At 33.2% G+C, this 26,839-nt stretch overlaps 2 protein-coding genes across 2 annotated transcripts; one reads left to right on the top strand and one right to left on the bottom strand.

Annotated features, from left to right (window-relative positions):
• Positions 1-5,980: 5,980 nt before the first annotated feature.
• LOC123886836 (protein WALLS ARE THIN 1-like) lies at positions 5,981-9,031 on the top strand. Its single transcript, XM_045936118.1, has 6 exons — positions 5,981-6,329; positions 6,705-6,767; positions 7,062-7,178; positions 7,311-7,770; positions 7,990-8,141; positions 8,569-9,031. The coding sequence occupies exons 1-6, from the start codon at positions 6,106-6,108 to the stop codon at positions 8,759-8,761; spliced, it is 1,209 nt and encodes a 402-aa protein (XP_045792074.1). The 5' UTR covers positions 5,981-6,105; the 3' UTR covers positions 8,762-9,031.
• A 7,388-nt stretch (positions 9,032-16,419) lies between these two features.
• Positions 16,420-17,916, bottom strand: LOC123886830 (dehydration-responsive element-binding protein 2B-like). Its single transcript, XM_045936113.1, has one exon. It carries the CDS (start codon positions 17,602-17,604, stop codon positions 16,690-16,692), a length of 915 nt encoding a protein of 304 aa, XP_045792069.1. The 5' UTR covers positions 17,605-17,916; the 3' UTR covers positions 16,420-16,689.
• Positions 17,917-26,839: the final 8,923 nt, after the last annotated feature.

The raw sequence follows: 26,839 nt of genomic DNA, 5'->3' as shown, positions 1-26,839 counted from the left end.
ATGCGAGGTATTGTTCTTGAGCTTTGTTACTAGTTGTGATTCTCATGGTGTGGATAAGTTGTGAAACTTCGGTTGGTTGTTAGTGACATTGGTTGGTTTTAGTTGTACTAGTGAAATGAAGTTTACTAGGTGGTGGAACTAAACCGGGAAGTGTTGGAGACTAACAATGACTTGATGTGTGTTTCGGAGTAGTTGAAAAGTTTTACGTTACAAGGTGGAAGACATGGTGGATATACCGGTTTAAGGCTTTGGTGGAGGAATCTCGATTTGAGGTGGAGGTACACCAAAGTGGTATGGCTATGAAGACCTTGTGTGGAAGCAACGGTGATCAAGCTTGGTAACTTGCTAGACTGCTGGAGGTAGTTGGACACAAGGAGAGTTTGAGGTTGCAGCTTGTGAAACCACCTAAAAATTCCAAGGTTGGTTGGAGGCAAGCATATCTTCAAGAGTACGGAAAGCTACAATCCGGGGTTTGAAGAGGGTATGGTTTAGCTTGTGTATTGTCCTAAAAATCCAAGGACAATTGGAGGCAAGCATTTTTCGGGAGTACGGAGAGGTAGACTCCGGGGGCCGAAGAGGGTATGGTGTAAACAAGTGGAGAGAGCAACACGGTGGTTGATGGGAAGTTGGCATCACCATCGTTTTAAAGGCAAGGTGGAGATTGTTGCAAATTTGCCTTGAAAACGTGAAAAAACAACACTAGTCTGCTGTTTTCCGCCCCGGGCGGAAAAACCTGTGTTTCGGGCGGAAATTTGAAGCAGGAAAAAGGGGGCTCTCTGTTTTGGCGCCCCAGGCGGAAATTTTGGTGTTTCAGGCGGAAATTCCGCCCCAGGCGTAAAAAGCTGCGCCTCGGGCGGAAATCACTGCAGGGTATTTAAAGGGTCACATTTTCTGTTTTTTCAGGACAAGTTTTGAGGGTTTCTTTCACCAAAACGGCGGCTAGGGTTAAGAGGGTTACTCTTGGTTCATCTCTAGGTTTTGGGTGTTGATTCTTTCATCTTGTAATCACTTATCATTGAAATCTCTTGGTCACGGGAAGAGATTTGGGAAAAGGGTAGAATTAGGATTGAAGTCTAATTCTTGCAACTCTTTTGTATTGAATCGTTGTAATCAAGATTTTCATTGATAGTGGAACGGAGAGTGGCTCTCTCCTCCAGAGTAGGTCGGTTTTGACTGAACTGGGTAAACAATTGCTTCGTGTTCTTACAGTTTTATTACTTATCTTTTGTTCGTGATTATTATTGCTATTTCCACGTTTTGATTGCTTATTCGATTTGCTCCACACATCAAGATTATTGGTGTGATTATTAAAGAATTCACAACAATGTTGATTAACATTACGAATTAAGCAATATTAATGAATGTAACCTTTAACTAAAAGCACGTAAGGTTGGCTTTTATGTTATCAAAAATGAAGTGTTTCAACATCATGTTTGGGCATGGGGAGTAATAGTGCACCTTCAGATAATTGATTTGATTCCATTTTGATTCCCTCATCTTTTTTCAATATCTTAATCATAGCTGTTTCGTATTGTGTCATGCAAATAGCCAAATTCTTTGACCAACCACCATATGCATGCGATTTGAGGTTAGTGAATATTATTGTTTTCATATAACACCATTATTATGTACTAATTATTCATTTACGATTTCATTATTAATTAAGTTCAAAGAGATTAATTGATATTTTTGTAAGCCAACAAATTATATATAGATATTAAAATAGAAAACTAACGTCTTGACAAAAAAAAAATCAATTTTAAAATTAAATAAAAAAATTCTATACAAGCAAAAATACATCAACATATGTATAATTTTAGTCATTTTCATTAATTTTTTAATCATATTTTCATTGTCTGATTTGCTTAGATTCGAATCTTTCTCAGTTGTCTTCGAAGAAACAAAAATAGGTAATTAAAGTTCTCTTCTTTTGATATTTATTCAAGGTTATATGTAATTAAAAAAGAACCATACTTACTACTATTCAGAATACTGTGTAATAGTGCTGAAACAATCAAAGTCACAAGTTAGCAACAAACAAGGATGGTACTGAGTGAGTGTTTTTTGCTGAAAAGCAACAAAATGTGTTACACAGGAGACCAGAATTCAGACGTAACAAGGTTGTACAGTTGGAGTAACAGGAGAAGATGAATCGTCCTAGACGCTGCTTGGTCTGTGTGTGTGAATGGTTCTTTTGAATTAAGATTCTCTCGTGCAAGTAGCTCTCTGCACAAACAACACTGTACTTATGCAACCTAAAAGATTGAAAACTCTTGAAAAACGCAATTATCAGTAGCACAAACACAACAACCTGGATTTGGTTCAGGGTATTGACGTATTGTCGGACCGGTTCATGCAGGCCGGGTCAGGTTCAGTTTTTTGGTCTTACCATTTATCTACTCAAATTTTGTTTGTTGTTGGATCATGAGTGGAGTTTGAGGGATGAACTTTGAGCAAACACATAATTAAGTGGATTGGATTTGGATGTAACGTCTTAAGATAAGATTTTAACCAAATAATTAAGGTAACTACGACGAATTATTTAGAAAAATTTGATTTTGATTTTGATGAAAATAATTTTTTGATAGACTTTATTTATCTCACGTCATTAACAATGTGAGATTTATTCTAAAATGTTTCATTTCAATCAAGTTAAAACATTTGTTATCAGCGTAAATTAGTTGGTAGGAACATTATATTTTATATATAAGAGGTGGAGTTTAAACAAAAGATTCTCGACTTAGTCATGTCAAGGGTGAATTTCTAGTCACAACACTAGTTGACAGAACAAAAAAAACTTGCTACCGCTGTATAACTCTATTTCCTAGTTATTTACCATCTCTGTTGAGATACATTAAGTGCGAGTAGTATTGAGGTTGAACAATACTTATAAGTGAAGGACCGATAAACCTAATACCTTAAGATTTTAGGTGAAATGTGATGTTAAAAAGTCACTTGTGTGGTTGCTCAAGGCTTAATGTGATCAATTCAACCTTGTGAGACTCTCTTCACGGCCAGACAGTGGTATCAAAGCACGGTTGGAGGAGCAATTGAGTGGGTGATAAATCATAGACAAAGATACAGACTCACACTTGAAGGGAAATATTGAAATTAAGTTTCACACTTTTATAGTTACTCAAAGACCTAATATGGCAATTCAAACCAATAAAACTCCATCTCACAACCCAAGTGGACAAAGTGAAAATGAAAATGCTTGCACTAAGGTTATATGTTTGTAGGTACGTAGAAAAGGAAAAAGTAGCAGCTGCTGCTGCCAACACCGGGATTTGGTTTCCCTTTTTCATTTTTAATAACACATGCTTTATTTTTTAATATATTAAGAGTAATCAATGAAATAGTAGTATTTAATTAAGAAAAAAAATCTAAGGTCTCTTTCATTAGCAAGAAATAGTACTGCATTGAAACTAAAGAATTGTTTGCACTTAGGTTCCCACTGCCAAAGTTAGCACAATGTGCGACTTGTTGGTTTCTGAAACGAGCCTCCTCACTTTAACAGACATGATGCCTCCCCTTAAAATGCGACCACCATCATTCTTAAATTTAAAGAAAACAACCATACTGGTTTAAATATCACACTTTCTAGTTCCCATATTTTTAAGGTGAAAAGGCTATCAAAACATATTTTTATAAATCAAGAGCATCTAGATATCATGGTTCGAAAAGCGACATCCCAACTATGTTGGGACTATGCGACGTTCTCATCGTCTACCTATAGCTCATATTATTTAAAAAGGAAAAAAGATAATTACAAGGGACATTAGGCCTTACTCCAAAGGAATAGGGAAAAATACAATCTCAGGTGGTACGGTATTGTGGAAGTCCTAACTTATCTCATAAAAAACCATCTTGAAGGGTAGTCGGTAAAGAATTCCACCACCTCATTTGTGTGTAAGCATGTCCTAAATTTGCAATTTTATCCGCACATCAAGACATATGGCTGACATAATTTTTTTTGAAATTAAAGGGTTGACTCACTAAGCCGACCCTCTCTTATGAAATTTTTTTTGAAAAAGGTTAATCAATATTGTTAGCACTATGGTTAAAAAAAAAAATAAAAAACTGTGAATTTAATTTTTTAAAGTTTAAGAATTGTTTTTTTTCAATAAAAGTGATTCATTGTGTATGTTCTAAGGATCTCGCTAAAAAGTGTCCCGGGGCACTCTTTAAGCATTCCATTTAAAGAAATAATTTATCCAAAAAGTAAAATATTTCAATTTCTAATGTGTTGACTTCACACATTTTCTTAAAAATTTTCTTTGAATTGAGAGTTGAGCCTAACTCAACTGTACAAAACCGGCTTGTAAGGTGAGGATTGCCTCTACTTTATAAACACTTATTCAGGTCATCTCGCATCCGATGTGGGACTTCTCTTAACACACCCCCTCGCGCCCAACACTATTGGGTTTGGTGCACGGATATAAATGGTGGATGACTCGATCAGAAACCTGATAGCAGGCGGCCCAATAGATCGTGGAGGAGGCTTTGATACCATCTTGGAATTGAGAGTTTGACCTAACTCAACCCTACAAAATCTGCTCGTAAGGTGAAGATTGTTTCTACTTTATAAACACTTATTCAGGCTATCTCGCATCCGATGTGTAACTTCTCTTAACAATTTTAACAAAAACTTACTATTTAAGATTTTTAAAGAGTGTCCCGATCCGGTTGCAATGTTTAGCATTTTCCATGAAATAAATATACACACGTTAGTATTGGTCATCTTGTCATCATACAAGAGTACACCTACTATATACTTGATGCTAATAATAATGTATTACTCCTATTTGAATTGAAAAATATCGAAGAAGAGAAGTATAGTGGGCTAGTGGCTACTTGCTAGTAGTGTGGGAGCTCATAAGGAGTAGGGTGGGGGTACTACTATCAATTTGTGGGACCAATGAACAATATATAGTTGAGGTTAGGCTTTATGTTTAGGCTTTAACAGGGGTGAGTATTGAGAAGGCATACATGGGGTATCCAATCCACCACCACCACCACTCGTGTGTGTTTATCAGTGAAGGCTCCGCCATATTACTCAATGATCATCATTAATGGCATTGTGCCAGAGCATATTCTCTTTAAGCTTTCAGAGAGTTTTTTTTTTTCCTTCTTTAAATAGTTTAATTGTGAAAATCATACGTACGGAGAAGTGAAAAATATCAGATTAAAACGGCTGGTTAAAGGAAATTCTCATTGATTTGGATAAGCTTGGAGAAGGTCTTCAATCCAAAATACATGAGATTGGCCAACTAACATGTGACACAAGCAAGTAGTTGTTACTAAAAACCACTTAATCCTAACATGAATCCGCAACCAATGCATCAAATGTCTCTACTTTTGGATCATGTGGGGATTTAGAGATCGTTACATTGAACTTAGAACAATGAAATAAGTAAATTAAACACTATATCTTAACCTAAAACTTTAAAATATTGAACTTATTATACTATTGTTCAACATTCACTTGCCACTACACTTAACAGAACATGTTGCGTGAACATCGACTCTAATATCAGTGTCATGACGAAAACCCATAGATCATGATGACATATAATTTCTTATTGTAATACACTATAATTTGGATCTTCTATGGAAGAATTTATACATGATGTATAATCCAAATTACAAATATGTATTTTTCAAATTTTCATGTAACAAATGCAATCCAAGATAGGAAGAAAATCTAAAGTGTATATTCTATTTAGTCAATCTTAGCAAAGGCATGAGTACACCATATTTTCTATATTTTTTTTTCCAATTTGAAGGCAAGTGCTGTGGGGGCTTTCTTGTCAACCAAACAGAATTGATTAGCAAAGAATATGGGAGACAATAAAAAAACATTGAAGGATAACCAACAGTTGACACAACTTCTTTTTAGGACTATTGTGGGCCATACCTCTCTATTCCTTAGTAATCTATACACCTTTTCAAACTATATTTATACCCCCCCTTACTTTCATCTTCTCTCCACCACTTCCATCCTTTCTTTTCCTAGGCCTCAATTATTAAGTCCAAATTGAAGTTATATAGTCTCTCTATATATACTCTATAGTTCTAGTGTGACAATAATTTGATTATTGTACAATGGCTGATTTAGGTTCTTCAGCTTCTTCTAAGAGAATGTGGTGTTCAATTCCTGAAAAGTTTCAACTGCATGTGGCCATGTTGGCCTTGCAGTTTGGTTATGCTGGTTTCCATGTTGTCTCAAGAGCTGCCCTTAATATGGGAGTTAGCAAACTTGTTTTTCCTGTTTATAGGAACATCATTGCTCTGCTTCTCCTCCTTCCCTTTGCATATTTCTTGGAAAAGTTTGTACCATTCCTCTAACAATTTCAATAATATTTTTCATCCCATGAAATATTATTTGTGTACATTATACATGTATTAATTTTTTTGAGTCCCCATAAAATATTCATTTTTTTTTAATTTAGTCCATAATTTTTTTTTCATCAATTTTTAATCACTATCTATTATAAAAACGGATGCTTTTAGTCTCGTGACTTAAAATATGATAAGAAAACTTGAAAGATCTGTAATTATATATGGACTAAAAATATATTTAACTATTAAATTCACAAAAATAATCACATAATAATATTATAACATATAGTTATTTATTTGTGTATATAATACATGTCTATTTATTATATAGATGCTCACATGTTTCTTTTCATTTTGTCCAGGAAGGACAGACCACCAATTAATTTGAACTTCCTCATCCAGTTCTTTTTTCTAGCACTTATTGGGTATGTTTAATCATATATTAAACCATGCAAAATTTAATTGACCAAAAATCGCAGAGGTACCAACATAGTGTGACATAAATGGTAGATACTTTGGTCCCTTAATCATTTGGTCCTATGTTTGATCCCTGATCGATACATATGGAAAAACATTTGTTACGCGCAGCCTCAAGGAAATAAGTTCAAATTCGCTTGAGACAGTTGTGAAATAAACATTATATTTAATTCAAGTAAGGTCTTTATATACTTTTGATAAATAACTAACTTTATAATTTATATGTTTCATTCATGAAACAGGATTACAGCAAACCAAGGTTTCTACTTGCTTGGCTTGGACAACACATCCCCTACCTTTGCATCAGCAATACAGAACTCTGTCCCTGCCATTACATTTCTCATGGCAGTCATACTAAGGCAAGTTACCCCTTATATTTTAAAGTCTGGTCAAGAATTGTTTCCACCCGGAATCAAATTTGGATTCTCCCGAACGAACATATATTATGTTACACATTATATTTTAAAACATTAACAATCCTTCATGAACAGGATAGAGCAAGTGAGACTGAATAGAAAAGATGGAATTGCTAAAGTAGCAGGAACAATATTTTGTGTAATTGGTGCAACAGTGATTACACTATACAAAGGTCCAACAATATATAGTCCAACTCCAAGTAATAACTTAAATTTTAGTAACACAACAATAATAACAGAAGTAACAACAACAATAACACCTATGATTGATTTTGGAACAATGTCATTGGGTGATGCAAAAGGAAAAAATTGGACACTTGGTTGTTTGTATCTGATTGGACATTGTTTGTCTTGGTCTGGTTGGCTTGTGTTCCAAGCACCTCTCCTTAAAAAGTACCCTGCTCGTCTCTCTGTTACTTCATATACATGTTTCTTTGGTCTCTTGCAATTTCTTCTTATTGCTTTGGTTTGTGAAAGAAATGCTCAAGCTTGGATTTTTCACTCTGGTGGAGAAGCTTTCACCATTTTATACGCGGTTAGTTACTAGTATCCGCTAGGTTTAAATGCACTTTTTATCCTTTTATTTTCGGATTTGAATTGCATATAATCCTACAGTCAGACGATTTGTGACCGATTGATATTCATGAGATGGTCACAGACGTTCTGACTGCATGCAGTCAAGATCTCTTATTTTCGCTGATTTCAGAAATTTTCTCGACCGCTGATTTAAACAAGTACTAATTGATTGTTGCAGGGAGTTGTGGCATCTGGAATTGCTTTTGCAGTACAGATATGGTGTATTGATAGAGGAGGTCCTGTGTTTGTTGCTGTGTATCAACCTGTTCAAACTTTTGTTGTTGCCATTATGGCTTCTCTTGCTTTAGGAGAAGAGTTCTACTTGGGAGGGTTAGTCCTAATTAACCTCCTTAATTATAACCTTCTCAATTTATTATGTTGAACCGTAATTTGGATGTTTTACAAGTTAAATGTTATATTCGAGGACGATCATCACCTTACAAGCTGATTTTATATAGTTGAGTTAGACCCAATTATCAACTCTAAGATAGTACAATAGCTTTCTGCACGCTCTGTTGGGTTACCCTTTTTCAGGTTTCTGATCGGGTCATCCACCATTTATATCCGCACACTAAGCCTAAACTTTTCATCATTCATTGATTTTCATTAATTAAGAAAAGGTTAAAGCAATCATATGATATACTATTGAATGGAAGATCATGTCTCGTGTGCTTCTATTAATTAACATCTACTTTACCTTTTGTTCCCTTTGGATTTTACTTTATTCATAAAATAATATCACTTTCTAATTTTATAGGATAATTGGGGCAGTGTTGATAGTAGCTGGACTATACTTTGTATTGTGGGGTAAAAATGAAGAGAAGAAATTTGCAAAGGAACAGCTTGCAATTGCATCATCCACTACAGAACATAGCATCATTAGGCCCTCAAGCCATGCTAAAGCATCACTTACTCAACCATTCCTCTCTTCATCAACAGAAAATGTTTGATCAATAATTTAATTATTGATTACTAGTACCTTATGTCATGAAGCTTGTGTGTGATGCATGTGATCCATTTTATTTTTTTTATGTTCTTTTAATTCAAATGTTTTCTTAGTTAGTAGGTTTTTTAGAATGGGAGTTTTTCTATGGGAATATTGTAATAGTGGATGTCACTTTAAGAGGGGCCAAGAGCTTCATGAAATCCCATATGGTTGTTTTTTATGTTAGTTAATTTATATGAGTTGATTTATGAAAAAAAATTATTTGAGATTATAATTTTGTTTGGAAAAAATAGCGAATAATTGTCTGATAGTGGATGAACAAATGAATTTGTATAAACTATAGCGTATTGAATTTATAATATTTGATAAGATTAATTATTGAAATAGCTATTAATACGAATTGATCTTGAAAATATATTTTCAATTAATACTAAAAGTTCCCAAGATCATATCATTAAAAGGCTATATATGAATCTTTTTTTTTTTACTTAAGCTATATATGAATCTATCATTAAGGTTCAAGTAAATCTCTCATTTTCTGAGAGTCTACTTTATGTTATGGAGATGGATGATCAATAGATGCATGCTTTTTCCTTTTTCTTGGTCATAGTATAAAGAGCATATCTTATCTCCTTTTGGCCTGCCCTTTCCTTTACACTTCTATTTATTCTTTGCATTACTAGCCGTGTCAAAATAATAGTGTTATAATGGTCGTGAGCTGTAAATTTTTTTAGAAATCAAGGACACAATTGTACGAGTCTATAAAACAAATCCTGTTTAAATTAAGTTCGTCGTGAGCTGTTAATGAAATGTCTTAAAATATCTATCTTTTGTTGAACTATTTTAAAAAATCTTCTATATTATTTTTTGTTGTTGACAATATTCTTCTATATAATTAATATCGTTTGTCATAAAATAAGTGTCCTATTTAAAATTTGTCTCAAATTTTATTTGTCATTTTAAAACATTAAGAGGGGGTGTTATAGACTTCTAAAAATGGTTCAAAGAATTTTAACATTGTTTATTTAATACATTTTGAAATATGAGAATACTATATATTATATTTTTGGTCCAATAAAAGAATGTACGGTTTTTTTCTATCTACTATACTATAGACTATCAGATCCAAAAAAAATTGTATGGCTTTGCTGCTAGTTGTCAAGATTATTTCAAATAAAGTCTTAATAAAAAGTGTAGAAACTCAAGAAAATATGAGAAATAATTGTATATTCATTGTGATAATCAAAGTACAAGTAAAAGCTCCTATTTATATTATAGGATTAGACAAAGAAAATAAATACATATAAATGCTAATGATCCTAATTTAATTACAATATAAATTATTATAATGAGAGAATCATAACATATAAATTATTATAATGTGAGAATCATAACATATCTTAACACCCCCCTCAAACTCAAGTGGGTGGAGCTGTAAACAACTTGAGTTTGGACAATAAAGTGCGGAAGCGACCTGGAGAATGAGGTTTTGTAAACAAATCAGCAGGTTGATCTAGAGTGCCAATAGAGATAAGATGAAGTTCACCACGGAGAAGATGTTGGCGGATGAAGTGACAATCAATTTCAATATGTTTTGTTCGTTCATGGAAAACATCATTGTGAGCAATTTGAATGGCACTTCGATTGTCACAATAAAGATCTGTCGGTGAAGGTTGAAATGTCTCTAAATCAGCAAGAAGCCAACGAAGCCATAGTATCTCAGAAGTAGTATCAGCAAGAGCACGATATTCAGCTTCAGTGCTAGAGCGGGCTGTCAAAGTTTGTTTCTTGCTACGCCAATATATAAGGGAATCTCTAAGAAAAATACAAAAACCAGTGGTGGAACGACGATCACTAGGATCACCAGCCCAATCAGCATCAGAGTAAGCTCTAAGAATCAATGGGGATGTAGCTGAGTAATGAAGACCACAAAATAAGGTACCCTTAATATACCGAATGATCCGGAGAACAGCAGCATAATGTGTGGTACGTGGAGAAGACATAAATTGGCTCACAAGATGAACATCATATGAAATATCCGGCCGAGTAACTGTGAGGTATATCAGACTACCTACGAGTTTCCGATAAAGAGTAGCATCATTAAGTAAAGTACCATCTTGAGGAGTAAATCGAACATTGGGTTCAAGAGGAGTGTGTTCAATTTTACAATCAGTGAGACCTGCTCGAGAGACAAGATCAGAAGCATACTTGGCTTGTGAGAGAAACAAGCCATCACTCGAAGATAATACTTCAAGCCCCAACAAGTAACTTAATGGTCCAAGATCCTTCATCTCAAAATGTTGACACAAGAATTGCTTAAGCTCTTCAATTCCAACAGAGTCATCGCCGGTGATAATCATGTCATCAACATAAAGAAGCAAGACAACAGTACCATTGTCAGTTTTTCGAGTAAAAAGAGCAGAGTCATGAGCACTTGAGGAGAAATTCAACTTGGTGATAGTCTTGTGAAATTTAGAAAACCAAGCTCTAGGTGCTTGTTTGAGACCATAGAGAGCCTTACGAAGCCGACACACTTTGTTTTCTTGACAAGTATAACCTGGAGGAGGACGCATGTAAACCTCTTCTTCTAACTCTCCATTGAGAAAAGCATTTTTGAAATCCATTTGAGTGAGCCTCCATTTGCGAGTAGCAGCAATGGCAAGAAGAGTTCGAACTGATGTGATGCGTGCAACAGGGGCAAATGTTTCTTCATAATCAATACCATACTCTTGAGTGAACCCTTTTGCTACAAGACGAGCTTTATAACGCTCGATAGATCCATCAGAGAGAGTCTTTATTTTATAAACCCACTTGCATCCTACAAGGGTCTTATCAGATGGAGGATCAACAAGGTCCCACGTGTGGGTTTTCTCCAATGCCTGTAATTCTTCTTGCATAGCTTGCTGCCAATGAGGATCTGCAGATGCTTCCTTATAGGATTGTGGTTCATGATAGTGAAGCATAGTGGAATAACAATGGTAATTATCACGAAGGTAGGGAGGTGGATTTCTTACCCGAGGAGGAAGCTCAATAGCGGGCGGTGCAGGATCAACAGACGAAACATCATCACAAGAAGTGGATGGAATATCGGAAGGCGTCGGAAGCTCACTAGATGAACCTACATGCGTCTCATTATCTGCAATTGTGTCACTAGGAAAATAATCGACATCAGGATTAGTAAAGAGAGGAGTTCGAGTAGAAGGGATTGACTTAAACTTTGACAAGGAAAAGAATGTTCCCAAAAGACAACATGACGAGAGATACGAATGCGTTGGGATATTGGGTCCCAACATCGATAACCTTTGTGTTCAGTCCCATAACCAAGAAAACAACATAGACGAGCGCGAGGCTCAAGTTTAGTATATTCAAGAGGCTGAAGGAGGACAAAACAAGCACAACCAAACACCTTAAGTGTGTTATAATCTGGTGTAGTGAGATAAAGACGCTCAAAAGGAGACACATTGCCAATGACAGAGGAAGGAAGACAATTGATTATATGGACAGTAGTAAGGGCAGCTTCACCCCAAGCGCGTTCTGGACAAGAGGCTGAGATAAGCATTGCACGAACTGAATCAAGAATGTGACGATGCTTTCTCTCAGCACGCCATTTTGTTGAGATGTATATGGACATGAAAATTCAGACAAGGTACCCTGCTCATGAAGAAAAGACAACAGTTTAGAATCACGATATTCCATGGCATTATCTCGTCGAAAAACTTTAATTGATTTTGAAAATTGTGTTTGAATCATTTTGGCAAAGTTGATGTAAATTTGAGGAAGTTCATGCCTATTTTTCATCATATATATCCATGTAAAACGAGAATAATCATCAATAAATATAACAAAATACCGAGAACCTCCCATAGTAGGTGTGGGAGCAGGACCCCAAATATCAGAATGCACGAGATCAAATGGTGAAGCTGAAATAGATGTACTTTTATTAAAAGATAAGGCTGGTTGTTTAGCAGTTTGACAAGCAGTACAATCAAAAGACTCGTTGGTGACAGATCCTAAATAACCTTGAGACACTAGAGGACGCAATTTACCAATAGAACTATGGGCAAGACGACGATGCCAAAGTTGAATGGAAGAGTCTGTGGAAGCTGCACAAATGTTAGACTCCAGAGGAACATGTAGTTCAATGAGTTCATATAACCTTCCGATCTTACGTCCAGTCCCTATGAGTTGTCCAGTCCGTGGATCCTGCACACGACATCCAGAGGAAGAGAAGGTAATTTCATAACCAAGATCACATAATTGACTAATAGAGATAAGGTTAAAATTTAGTTTAGGAATAAGGTATGTATTAGGTAAGCTTAGATTAGATAGGGAGATAGAACCTGTGTGGCTTACATGCATAAGAGATCCATCGGCAGTGTGGATAGAACGAATAATGTCATTTTTAGATAAGGAAGCAAATAATTGAGATGCAGATGTCATGTGGTTACAACAGGCAGAATCAAAATACCATTTAGAATTACCTGGTGTGGTGGAAAGAGCGGCAGGAGTGTTACCAGATGGCAAAAGTTATCTAAGTAAAGACTGAATATTTAAGACGGATAATGTAGACTGAGAGGATTCTAAAGATCCATTGGCAGCAGCAGTCGTAATTACAGACCTGGAAGAGTTGGAACGAAGTTGATTCCTATTATGATCAGATCGTTGAGGACGAGTGGGACAATTCTGAATCAAGTGTCCGACCGTTTTGCAATATCGGCAACAATTTGATGCAATATGACCATATTTTTTGCAATTATAACATTCTACGGTGGGACAATCGGAGGAAAAATGTCCAAACTTGCTACAATGACGGCAAGATTTGGTATTTGGCACAACGCTGGATTTCTCCATTAAAGCAATATAATAATATTCAACGAAAAATAGAATGAATTGTCACAACTACAAGTTGGACAAATTCGATGCACCTTTTTCAACCACCGTTTGCTGAATTGGTGAATTCACAAAGGCAAGTGATATATATATATATATATATATATATATATATATATATATATATATATATATATATATATATATATATATATATATATATATATATATATATATATATATATATATATATATATATATATATATATATATATATATATATATATATATATATATATATATATATATATATCAATGTTTGACTTAGTGTTGGTGGACTATGATGTCACAAATGTAGGTGATGGATCACAATGATAATTTGGTGCTTTAAGGAAAGAGGTATGACTCCGGGAAAAATAATTAACCGTATGGAAGCGGCGAAAGATTGATACGAAAAGAATACTTGGGAGAAAAAAAATCAGGAGCTAGAAAAACCTAAGTTCTTGATACCATGTAGAAACTCAAGAAAATATGAGAAATAATTGTATATTCATTGTGATAATCAAAGTACAAGTAAAAGCTCCTATTTATATTATAGGATTAGACAAAGAAAATAAATACATATAAATGCTAATGATCCTAATTTAATTACAATATAAATTATTTTAATGAGAGAATCATAACATATAAATTATTATAATGTGAGAATCATAACATATCTTAACAAAAAGCACGATTTTTTTTGTTGAAAAAATTGTTCTTTATTTAGAGTGAGATAGTGATAGAGAGGGGATGTGGATTGAACATAAAAATTGTCGTAGATAAATTGGACCACATTTATTGTAGATAAATTGGACCTCATTAAATGTGGGTTCAAATAACAAAGAGGGGGTGTATTAATTGAAAGAAAAATGCTAAAGTGTGCGAAAACTTTTTCGTTGAAACCGACGAATTAATGAATTATACTCTCTTAAAATATACGTTTAATGCACCTGGTCCTGGCTTGCTTTTTCAACATAATATGATCTCTTTTTCAACTTAAACTTTTTTTTCAATGGCTCAATTTAATTTTTAATCAAAATAAAATTTAAATTAGTCTCTTACATTTTCATATTGGAGTAAATTAGTCTCCAAGACTCTAACTCATTATAATAGAGGGGCTAACCTACTTGAGGTTGGTCGGTCACATCCCTCACGACATAAGATTGAAAGATCCAAACCTTCCTCTTCGGAGCGGAACCGGACGTGGCCATTGACTTGAGACTTTGGAATGTGCCCCTCTCAAAGTTTAGGTTCGATTATCTCTGATGTTAATTTTGGTTGGCTAGTCCATACAGAGCAAAGCTCTAACTTTAAATGGAATCACTGCAAGTGAACGATGAGATTAGTCCCCTTCAATTTGTCGGTTCTTGACCAGATACCGAACTTTTTTAAAAGAAAATAAAGGGACTAATTTATCCCAATATGAAAAAAAAAAAAAAAACTAAAGATGTTTACAATATTTCAAATATATATTTAAGTTTAGATTTTAATTATAAGTATCAAAAATATATTTAATTGTCTTATTTATTTTATTTTAATTTTTAAAAACTCATAAGCATTGCTGCACAATGCACTAATTAATAAACACGTAAGTAAATATAATGGGTATCGTGCAATTTCGTCGAAGCCTGTCGCACCATTTAGCATCTCTCTAATTGAAAATACCAAATATTAAATTACTTGAAGCCTTGTGCAAATAATTATATTTGTATCTTTCAAATAAATTATTGGTGTGCACCAACCCAAGAATACCGTTAAAAAAGAAAGTAGAATATATTAGTTATCCGTTCTCAAGTTGAGTAGATTATTCTTAATTTAAAAGAGTTAAGCAGAAAAGGAGAGAGAAATTTTTAGTTCCCAATTTTCCTATAGCTGCATCCTCCATAATCACAATAATCCTTAGTTTAAATGGAATTCTAACTCACCATCTTTTGCTAAGAAGAGTTGTTTTTTTGTTCGGTTTACAGAAGACTTACTCTTTACAGAGAACATTAAGATGAAAGTTGTAAATTAGTTTGCTACCGGAGCTGACTTTCCATTAAAATAACATGATAAATTCTAAGCATACACATTTAATAAGTCAAAGTCTCTCTTAAATTTTTTATTTTTAAGTTCATTCAATTTTCACATATAGATGAAACTGAATGATAACTTCTAAAATGAAATTTAATTCAATTGACTATGTCAATATTATTAAACTAAAGTATCTTTATCTTTATCTGATCTGAACTACAAATTATAACTTTAAATCTAATTTAATTGATTATGTCCATATTATTAAACTGAAATATCTTTATCTGATCTGACTTCTAAAATGAAACATAATTCAATTGACTATGTCAATATTATTAAACTGAAATATCTTTATCTTTATCTGATTTGAACTACAAATTATAACCTTAAATCTAATTCAATTAATTATGTCAATATTATTAAACTGAAATATCTTTATTTTTATCCGATCTAAACTCCAAATTATCACTTTAGAAGAAGAAACAACATATTTCTAATATATTAAAATATATAATATTATTTGCATACATATATCATTACAGGATACATATGGTGTAAATCTAACACCATGTTATATATACAATATTTGACCCTACAAAGATCCACAACAAAAGTGCTAACAATATTACCTGTCATGGTCTTCTGTCAACTTTAACACAAACATTATTAGTTATACACTATACTACTATGGAAACGGAAACAGATTTGCTACTTATTATATAATATCTAACCAATTTTTAACTCCTTTTATACACTATACTACTATGGAAACGGAAACCGATTCGCTGCAGTCACCCCGTCCGATCATAATCGGACATCCAATATTGTTAAGGGTGTTTTCTTCATTTGTAATTTGGACTTCCGATCTTCAATCAACAGTTGATATTCAATACTTCGTGCTACTACGTCGTCTTTCTCCTTAAGAGAATCTTGATTCCTGTCTCTTATTTTGACTTTTTAGTATACATAAGTATTATTCATATAGTATACATTATTATATTACTATTATTATTATTTCATTATGATAATATATTAGTAAGTTGTATTTTACATGCACCATGGAGTTTGTAGAGAATCCAAAGCACCAACTTCACCAAAATTTGCACCTGAATTATAAATTCCATCAGCATCAGCTATGATTTGAAAATCCATTGAAAGAGCAGAATCTAAAGACATAGCAGCTTCTTTCCAAATTGAATCATCATCAACCACTGGCATGGTTTCATAATTCAATGTTCCAAAAAATGAATCATTCTGATTATTACTTTCCATCATACCCTCTGAATAATCATATTGAAAACACAAATCATTATTACTTTCCACCGTACCATTTGAATTATCATATTGAAAAGACAAGTCGTCGCCCTGAAGGCTGATTTGTTCAATTTGTTCTTCCATTGGAAGTGACATAATTGGAATACTGTCATATATTGGTGGTGCAATATCACCAATTTGTTGAGATGGCAGAGACACAAAAACAGAGTTGTTGTTGGCATTGTGATTGTGAATGTTGTTGTTGGTGTTGTTGCAAGAATTGAGTGATGTAAAATTGAAGTTGGTTTTAATGGGCTTGTGGTTAATTATTTGTGGTTGTTGCATATGAGGTGTTTGTGTTATTGTCGCAGAGGATGATGATTTTTTTTTAGGGGAATGAACATAAGGTGTAGAAAGTTCTGGAAGGTTGAGTTTTGCTTCAGCACCATAAAGTTTACGAGCTGCAGTATCATAAGCTAAAGCAGCTTCATGAGAAGTTTCAAAAGTACCAAGCCAAAGACGTGCACCACGGTTTGGTTCACGAATTTCAGCAACCCATTTGCCCCATGTTCTCTGCCTCACACCTTTGTAGGTGCAGCTTGCATTTTCAGGTCCACCTTTACCTCTCATACACCCTTTTCTTGAACTTGCTTGTGCTGGTTTTTTAAGCTGTTTTCTCTCTTCAATTCCCATACCTGATTTCATCATTGTTTTTGGTAATGTGGTTTGTTTTGTGTTGTGTTTGTTTTGGTTACACACTCAGGTTTCAACAGAGAAATGACAATGTGAATTTGAGTGTGTGTTTTGTGTATAAAAACAGAATTGTATTCAGCTATTTATATAGTAAAACAAATGTGTAGTGATGTACTAAATACAAGTATATGAAACGTGGCCCTTAGTGAGTTTGAGCTGCTACTTGTCATCATGAACAAGGCTAATCGTGTCAACAATGAGCCTCACTGTTGATATATCTTGTACACACTTGGCTTAAGCTTTTGTGTATACTTAATTCTCTTAAGAACAAAATTCTCACTTGATTTCCCTTTTTCTTTTGTTTTTTCTTTTACTTTTGTTTGAAATAATAATAAATGAGGGTCACATTGTTAATGAATTTAGGTATAAAATACATCTCTTAAGTAATTTACTCTTACTATTCATAGGATAAAACACATGAAAAGTGATCTTACCTTATCAAATTAGAGAAGGTTGATGGCCAGGTAAATGTCGTTGAGCGCGCAATCAATCCACCGAAGGGGGAGTTTGTACATGTTGGCGCTCCGATGCTTAAGTCAGTAAGAGCACAAGTACAAGTTTAAGCTAGGTTAGGAATGAGAATAGAATACCTGACCCTCCTGTAGAGGAGGGTATTTAATGGGCCGTGTTGAGCAGCCCATTAATAGTGACTGTCAAGATTTCTCCTTGGATGGAGAGAGAGACCGTTGGTAAGCCCTCGTTATGGGTGGATATGCTCTGTGTGAACGTGTGTCCGGGTGTGGAGGAGCACATGTCAAATGTGCTAGGCTGACGTAGATGAGGAGGCCTCGTCTTATTGTGTCGTCCTTGACGTCCTAGCAGAAGTGGATTTGGGTCTATTCTTAGGCCCAATCCAAAATAAAAAATTTAGATGAAGTTTATTTGAGGTAATAGATCTCACTTCACTCTGTCATATATACATTACACATGTAAGAGAAATCATTATTTAGTTTTGTCTTAACCTTTCGATTTTTAGGGAAAGAGACTTCGTCTATTCAAAGTTTAGTCAAAAGTTAGTAAAGTCTAACTAATAGTTATTACCGCCAAAATTCGAATATAGGTTCTTTGTCATTGACTAAGAGCTCGTTATTTAAGGTAATAGAAAATTAAAGGGTTGTCTTTATTATATATTTGTTGTTGTTTTAAGGTAGTAATGTGGATTTGGATAATAGTCATTTACTATTGGGTAGGTTCGGTGATGTTTGGAGTAAACGGTTGAAGATAAGTACGTGAAAGGGTTTCAAAAATAGCACTTTGTACGTGGAAAGAAACAATCCCAGGTGTTTCAAAGTGCAAAGGGAATTGGAATCAGTCATCAATGTGGCTATAGTAAAACAGCCAAAATTAGCTTAGATTCATTGGAATCTTGACACCACTTGCAGACACATTTACGAGTTTACCGAAGTTGATAATAACCATTATGCATTGCACCTGTTTTGTGTGTCACATTTTATTTTGTTTAGGTTAAGATTTAAAGAATCTCAAGTTGATAAGTATTTTGCACTATACTACTAGCTATGAGCCTATTACTATATGAGCATATTACTAATTTTGACATCAAATAACATAAACATACATTATTGAAAAATAAGACATAGTTAAAATCGCAATTTTTTCAAAAGTTGTATTTCAAAAAAATTCTATCTCATGAAATGCTAATTTTCTATATTTGGATACCTTAATGTGCCCTAATACTCACTTCTTCCCCATAAAAGTCTCTATTATATTGAATGAGTGAATGACATTTAATCTAATCTTCAAAATTGGTGTTTTTTTTTTGTCAATTAGTCTAATTGGTAGAAATTTCACCCTTAAGGTGAACAAGTGGAATGACAAAATTTGAACCCCGACCCCCCATATATATAATGCAATATCCCTATCAACTGATCTAACTTCTAAGCTCACAAGGACAAATTGGTGTACTTTTTAGTGAGACACTAGTGCATAGATTAACTAACCACTTTATGAAATAAAAATGAATTATTAAGTGAGAATTCGCCTAAAATAGTACTCCTCCGTTTCTTTAGTGTCCATTTAGAATAGTAATATCAAATTAAGTGTATTTTTGCACTTTATCTTCCTATTATATCCTAATTTTAATCCACCAATAAATTTTTATTTTTTTGCACACACTTTCTCTTTTAAATAAATTTAATATATTATGTAAAAAAAATTTTTTTTTTTTACGGACAAAATTTAATATGTTATGTACCCAGAAAAACAAAAAAAAAAATTAGTTTTTCAAATATATAGCATTAATTAGTTTTATTGAAAAAGATAAAAATATTGACAAATGGTCACATAAGCATATCACTATTTACACCATAAAAAATTATCTATTTTATTCTATAATATAATAAAATTGATTACTATCAAGTTTGTTATGTGTCCTTATCAAATTTAATGATATTTCAAATTTTGTATGCATTAAAATATGAACAAAATAAAAATATAAAAATTTATGCATAAAAATAGGAAAAAAACAATAAAAAAATTATATAAAGTTTAAGAAAAAATTATATATCAATCTATGCATACAAATAGGAACAAAACAAAAACAATAAAAAAATTATAGAATCTAAAAAGAATAACTACTTTAACTTTAAAAATGTATTGACAACAAGTCAAAGATTTTAAAATTTGGGGAGTAAAATCATAATTTAAAAGTAAGAAAATTAAAATTTAGGTAAAGTAGTGGGTTGAAAATTAAAATTTAGGTAAAGTAGTGGGTTGAAAATTGCATTTATTTAAAAAATTTGAAAACATTCAAAAAGATATGCAATGCGGGCCGGTTCCGGTTCAAGTCACAGCAACAATGATAAGTTGATAACTATCAAAGTCATTTTATTATTAGATTGATTAATTATTTGAAATCAGTTAAAATAAATTATCAAAAAATGATAACTATCAAAGTGGCTCCCACTTAAATAGCCAATTTTTGTGCCATAAATTATGTTAAATTTAGTTTAATTTAAAAAAAAATATGTTAAGTTATAGTTTAAGGCATGTCACAATATAAATGCAACAACCAAACTAAGTCACTCAATTTATGAAGTCATCAAGTAGATTTCACACTTACTATTAATTTTCATTATCACCTTCAGAGTTACAATAGGACTGTCTATCTTTTATGTTGATGAACTTTTCTCTTCTTGTTATATTATGAGGTCATCAAGTAGATTTCACACTTACTATTAACTTTCATTATCACCTTCAGAGTCACAGTAGAGGACTGTCTTTCATTATCACATTCAGAGTCACAATAGGACTGTCTGCCTTTTATGTTGATGAACTTTTCTCCTATGGTTAGTTATCTTTTATATTATAAGCTTGTATACACAAGCAAATTCTAAACCCTAATTTGTTTTCTCTGTTTTCCCTCCATTTTATCTTGCAATTTTTATTAAAAAATAATACATTTTTGTCTTGATTGAGATTCGAAACCGCAACCCTTCAATACAAGGCAATATTTCCAACCACTACGGCAAGTATACCAATTGTGGTTAAAATTATGTGCAATAATTGATAAGCACCATCAATTTTAAAAGTATATCATATCAAAATTATTGTTGACTATATTATTATCACGAAATATTTGTATGTCTTTCCTGATCAATGATTTTTTCTACCGGATCATAAATTTAGAGAATAATTATCATGTGAGATTTGGAAAGTTTTTATCACGTGTGATTTGGAAAGTTATTATCAAACTCAATTATGCTAAATCAATTTTTTTTTTTTTGCAATACAACCAAACACAACCATAGTCATGTCACAATCACATTCATTATTTTGATTTTAACATTGCAGATTTAATATTAATCGATGATCAATTGATACAATATGCACTAGCAGATATTGAGGTGATGTTACGTAGTTGTGGGAAAAGTTTAAAAGATTATCCTCCAAAGCCTAGAGCAGATACATCATTAGTTCCTAATATACAAAACAGACAATCATTAGCTGAGGAACATGTTAGATTGATGTCAACTATGACTTCAGAGCAACGTAAAGTATATGACATAATCATGACAAGAGTTAACGAAAACAAACCTGGTGTGTTTTTTCTTTATGGTTATGGTGGTACATGGAAGACATTTATCTGGAGGGTCATGTCAGCCGCATTACGCTCAAAATGTGAGATAGTTTTAACAGTTGCCTCAAGTGGGATCGCTGCATTGCTTATACCTGGCGGTAGAACAACACATTCAAGGTTTTGTATTCCTCTAAATGTTGACGAGTTTTCAACATGTATCATAGTTCCTAAAAGCCCTTTGGCGCTATTAATACAAAAAGTAAAGCTCATTATATGGGATGAAGCATCAATGATGCACAAACACTGTTTTGAAGCTGTTGATCAAACTTTAAAAGATATTCTCAAGTCTGTTGATGAAAAAAATAAACACATTCCCTTCGGTGGAAAAGTTGTTTTTGGCAGAGATTTTAGACAAATTCTACCAGTAATACCCAAAGGTACAAGGCCAGAAGTTGTTCATGCTACTATTAATTCTTCGGTTCTTTGGAATTTTTGTGAAGTTTTCACATTGAGTAAAAACACGAGGCTCCTCGGTGGTGCTTCGAGTGCAGACGTTGAACAAAGAAGATTGTTTTCTGAATGGGTTTTGGGTGTTGGCGATGGAGAAATTGGAGATGACAACGACGATGATTTAGAACTTGACATTCCATCAGATTTATTGATTCCAAATTCAGGTGATCCTCTTGCTTCTATCGTTGAAAGCACATATCCCCAACTTTTATAAAACATGAACGATATAACGTATTTCCAAAATAGAGCTATACTAGCTCCTAAAAATTCAATAGTCAACACAATAAATGATTATATGTTGGATTTAATTTCCTGGTGAAGAAAAAACATATTTGAGTTATGATACTCCACTCACACAAAATGTAGACAGTCAAACAGTGGATAATGTTCATACTCCCGAATTTTTTAACACGATTTTTACGTCGGGACTTCCAAATTACAAGTTGAGACTTAAAGTTGGAGTTCCAGTTATGCTATTAAGGAATTTGAATAAAAAATTATGATTATGCAATGGAACAATACTTATTATTACGAGATTGAGAAAACATGCTCTTGAAGGAAAAATTATTTCAGAAAGTAATATTGGTGATCAGGTTTTCATACCTAGATTTTCTCTGACACTATCTAACGTGAGAATTCCTTTTAAATTTCAATGGAGACAATTTCCTATAATGATTTCTTTTGGGATGACTATTAATAAGAGTCAGAGACAATCTTTAAAGCATGTTGGGATATATCTTCCGTCGCCAGTGTTTTCACATGGTCAGTTATATGTTGCAATTTCAAGAGTTACTTATAGAAAAAGATTAAAAATATTGATCATCGATGATGACGGTGAAGATACGACTAAGACTTCGAATGTGGTCTATAAGGAAGTTTTCCGTAATATAACATAATTTTCTTTGTATGAATATTTATCCAAAATTATTGTTGAACTATCGTTTAATGTTACTCAACTTTTTTCATATACCTTACATTATTGGAATTATCATATCTTATTTAATCATTATATATCTTACAGATAATCAGACCCGTGCACCGCATGGGTCGATGTTCTAGTATTATGAAAGATTCAATCACTACAATTGAAAGAAAAAGAAATTAGTAAGTTTTCCGGTTAATCAATCTTACAAGATCTGGTTTTTGTCAACAAAAAAAATCTTATGAGACCATCTCACAGTTGCTAATTCTCATTGTCATCTTTAGAATCACATGTGTAAGATTGTTTGTCATTTATGTTGATGAACTCCTGCCCTTTAGTTAGATTATGAAAGATTCAATGTCCCTACAATTTAAAGAGAAGAAGTTAGTAAGTTTTCCTGTTAATCAATTTTATAAGATCTGGTTTTTGTCAAAAAAAATCTTATGAGACCATCCAGTAAGTGTGTCTTCTCACAGTTGCTAATTTCCATTGTCATCTTTAGAATCACATGTGTAAGATTGTCTGTCATATGAACTCTTGCCCTCTTGTTAGTTGGATTATGAAAGATTCAATCCCTGCAATTTAAAGAGAAGAAATTAGTGAGTTTTCCAGTTAATCAATTTTATGAGGTCATCTAGTAAGTTTGTCTTCTCACAGTTGTTAATTTCCATTGTCATCTTTAGAATCACATGCGTAGGATTGTCTGCCATTTATGTTGGTGAACTTCTACCCTCTTGTTGGTTAATTATGGAAGATTCAATCCCTGCAATTCAAAGAGAAAGAAATGAGTAAGTTTTCCGGTTAATCAATCTTATGAGGTCATCCAGTAAGTGTGACTTCTCATGGTTGTTAATTTTCATTGTCATCTTTAGAATCATATGAGTAGGATTGTCTGCCATTTATGTTGGTGAACTTCTACCCTCTTGTTGGTTAATTATGGAAGATTCAATCCCGGCAATTTAAAGAGAAAGAAATGAGTAAGTTTTACAGTTAATCAATCTTACGAGGTCATCCAGTAAGTGTGACTTCTCATGGTTGTTAATTTTCATTGTCATCTTTAGAATCATATGAGTAAGATTGTCTGTCATTTATGTTGGTGAACTCATGTACTCTTTTTAGTTAGATTATGAAAGACTCAATATCTGTAATTTTAAAAAAAAAAAAAAAAATTAGCAATTTGCTTTAAATTCACCTAGTCATACTTGGGTTGTTTGGCTGCTTTGGCTGCAACCTTTAGATCATTATAAATAGCTTTAAATTGCACAAATCATTTAAAGTACTCACCTTATATTTCCAAAGTCAAACTGAAGGGGTTGCAGTAAAGAGTGTATTAAAAAGGAACCGAACAAATATTGCTCACTTGTCAACCTCAAAAAATTTCAAAACCACCGCTTCAAGGATCTAGCTCGTGTGCAGCCATTACTCTTTGACTACATGATGTCATACACATCTCCATCAATTGATCTAATGGTTCAAATTTTAAGCTAAATATTGAAAAAATTTAAAAATCAAAATTTGCTCAAAATCGAACGGCAGAGATATGTGCAACTATGCAGTCATAATGCATGACTCCCAATTCCTAGGAGTGTTTATTTTTTCATTGACTAACTTTGTTTGCCAGTTTAAGGTAAGTTGTACAATGTTCACATTACATGCAAATTTGCAATAAAATGCTAACAGATGCAAATATAGTTGATGACCATATTAACAAATATATCAATTCACATTACATGTAATGATCCATGAAAATATTAGCAATCTGGATCCTCAGCTGCAGCACTGTCTGCTGCGGCTGCTGCTGCATCATCCTGGCCCTAGACTTAATCACGCATGCTGAGCCAATTTTACTACATACCAATCCCAGAGCATGTAATTAAACTGATATCTTGTCAATCTAACACAATTATATGCGTATAATATGCAAAGTATTTATTATACCTGCCACAAAAAATTTACATGCTGCTTTCTTTGTTTTCTTCATTCCCACAAAATCTTTCATACAATTCCTATAACAATATACGGATAAAGCTTTTGTGCCTCAAATTCCAAATTAGCTTTTTCTTGAGTTGTCCATCAGTATTGTTTTTCTTAAGGTGAGTCAACCATTCATCATATCATAATATTTTTATTTAATTTAATAACATTCCAAACAGTGCTTATGGAATAAATTAAGTGTTAGCAATGGTGGGTAAACAGTGTAGTGGTATTGTAGTGTCATTCTATATAGTATATGAAATTTCAAAATGATTTCACACCGTAACAACCGCATTAATTACACGTTGCAACAACCGCATCCGTGATCGCAACCGTAATTTAAGACCTTGCTCACACACAATAGAACAAAGCATTGGCAGCGGTAGTTATTTGGTTCCATATATGCAAGCGGTGTAAAGGACAAAAGTGACCATGACAGAAGGATAAAGAAAAAATATTGCATAGAATAGACTGACTTGGATCAGACAAGCCAAGAGTAATTTTTATGCAGACAGTGCCAAGAGTATAGAAGTGAATCTGTAATTGTATAGGAGTGAATTGATAAGCCAAGAGTAATTTTTATGCATATAATTTGTATATATAAGTGACTCAGATAAGCCAATAGTAATTAAAGAAAATCAGGTATTTAAATGATTCAATTAATATGTACCAAATAATTGGGACTGATATATAGTAAAATTGGCTCAGCGTGCGTGATTAAGTCTAGGACCAGGATGATGCAGCAGCCGCAGCAGACAGGTGCTGCAGCTGAGGATCCAGATTGAAACACTAGCCTGAATGTGCATATTTCAATATTCAATAGTGTTTCATTTGTACCAACAATATACTAGTATCAATAATATTAGCATAACAATATATCAGTATCAATAATACTCAACGGAATGAAAATAACATCAGAGAATTTCAGTCTTTTATTTGTTAACGAGGTATTCCCCTCGAAGGAGATTATTTTCTTTACATTGTTTTTAGCATTGCAAAGCCTTTCATATTGTTTTCAAAAGAAAAAGTAATTTTGTGTTGTTCTTCTTCCTACATGCATACTTCTACTCACTTCTTTCTTTTTCGTCAGTAGTACAAGGGTGGAGCTGGGGTTCTGAGGCAGATAATACAAGGGTGGACACCACATCTCATTGTTCATCGTAGTATCTACCTCAGAATTTCAATCCCACCTTTGTATTTATGGCACACAGCAAAGGAATGTGATTCTGGATTTCGTTTTGCTGAGGTTTGTGTTGTGAGGTAAGTTAAACTTGCTTCAGTTGTGTTTCTCATATGAAAAATAAATCTTGCAACTAGATTTTAAAATCCCAATAATAAGATTTTTTTGTCATTCTTTTAAATTATAGTTTTTTTTTTAAATGTTAAATTATAGTTTAAAGCATGTCACAAGTGATAAAATGCAAAAATTAAACTAAGTCGGTCAATTTATGAGGATGTGTCACGGTTATTAATTGTCATCTTCAGAATAACATGGACCGCCTTTTATCTTGGTGAATTTCTGCCCTCTTGTTGGTTAGATTATGAAAGATTCAATCCCTGCAATTTAAAGAGAACAAATTAGTAATTTGCTTTGAATTCACTTCCTAATCCATATTTGGGTTGTTTGGCGGCAACATTTAGATAGTTTTAAATCAGTTATACATCAGTAAGTGTGTCTTCTCATTAATTTCCATTAATTGTCAACATTTAGGTATGATTGTTTGTCATTTATGTTGGTGAACTCATGC

This window comes from Trifolium pratense, linkage group LG1 (genome assembly GCF_020283565.1).
Source record: "Trifolium pratense cultivar HEN17-A07 linkage group LG1, ARS_RC_1.1, whole genome shotgun sequence".
Lineage (NCBI taxonomy): Eukaryota > Viridiplantae > Streptophyta > Magnoliopsida > Fabales > Fabaceae > Trifolium > Trifolium pratense.
The sequence above is the reverse complement of the archived record's forward strand: the minus strand, read 5'-3'. Positions and strand labels throughout refer to the sequence as shown.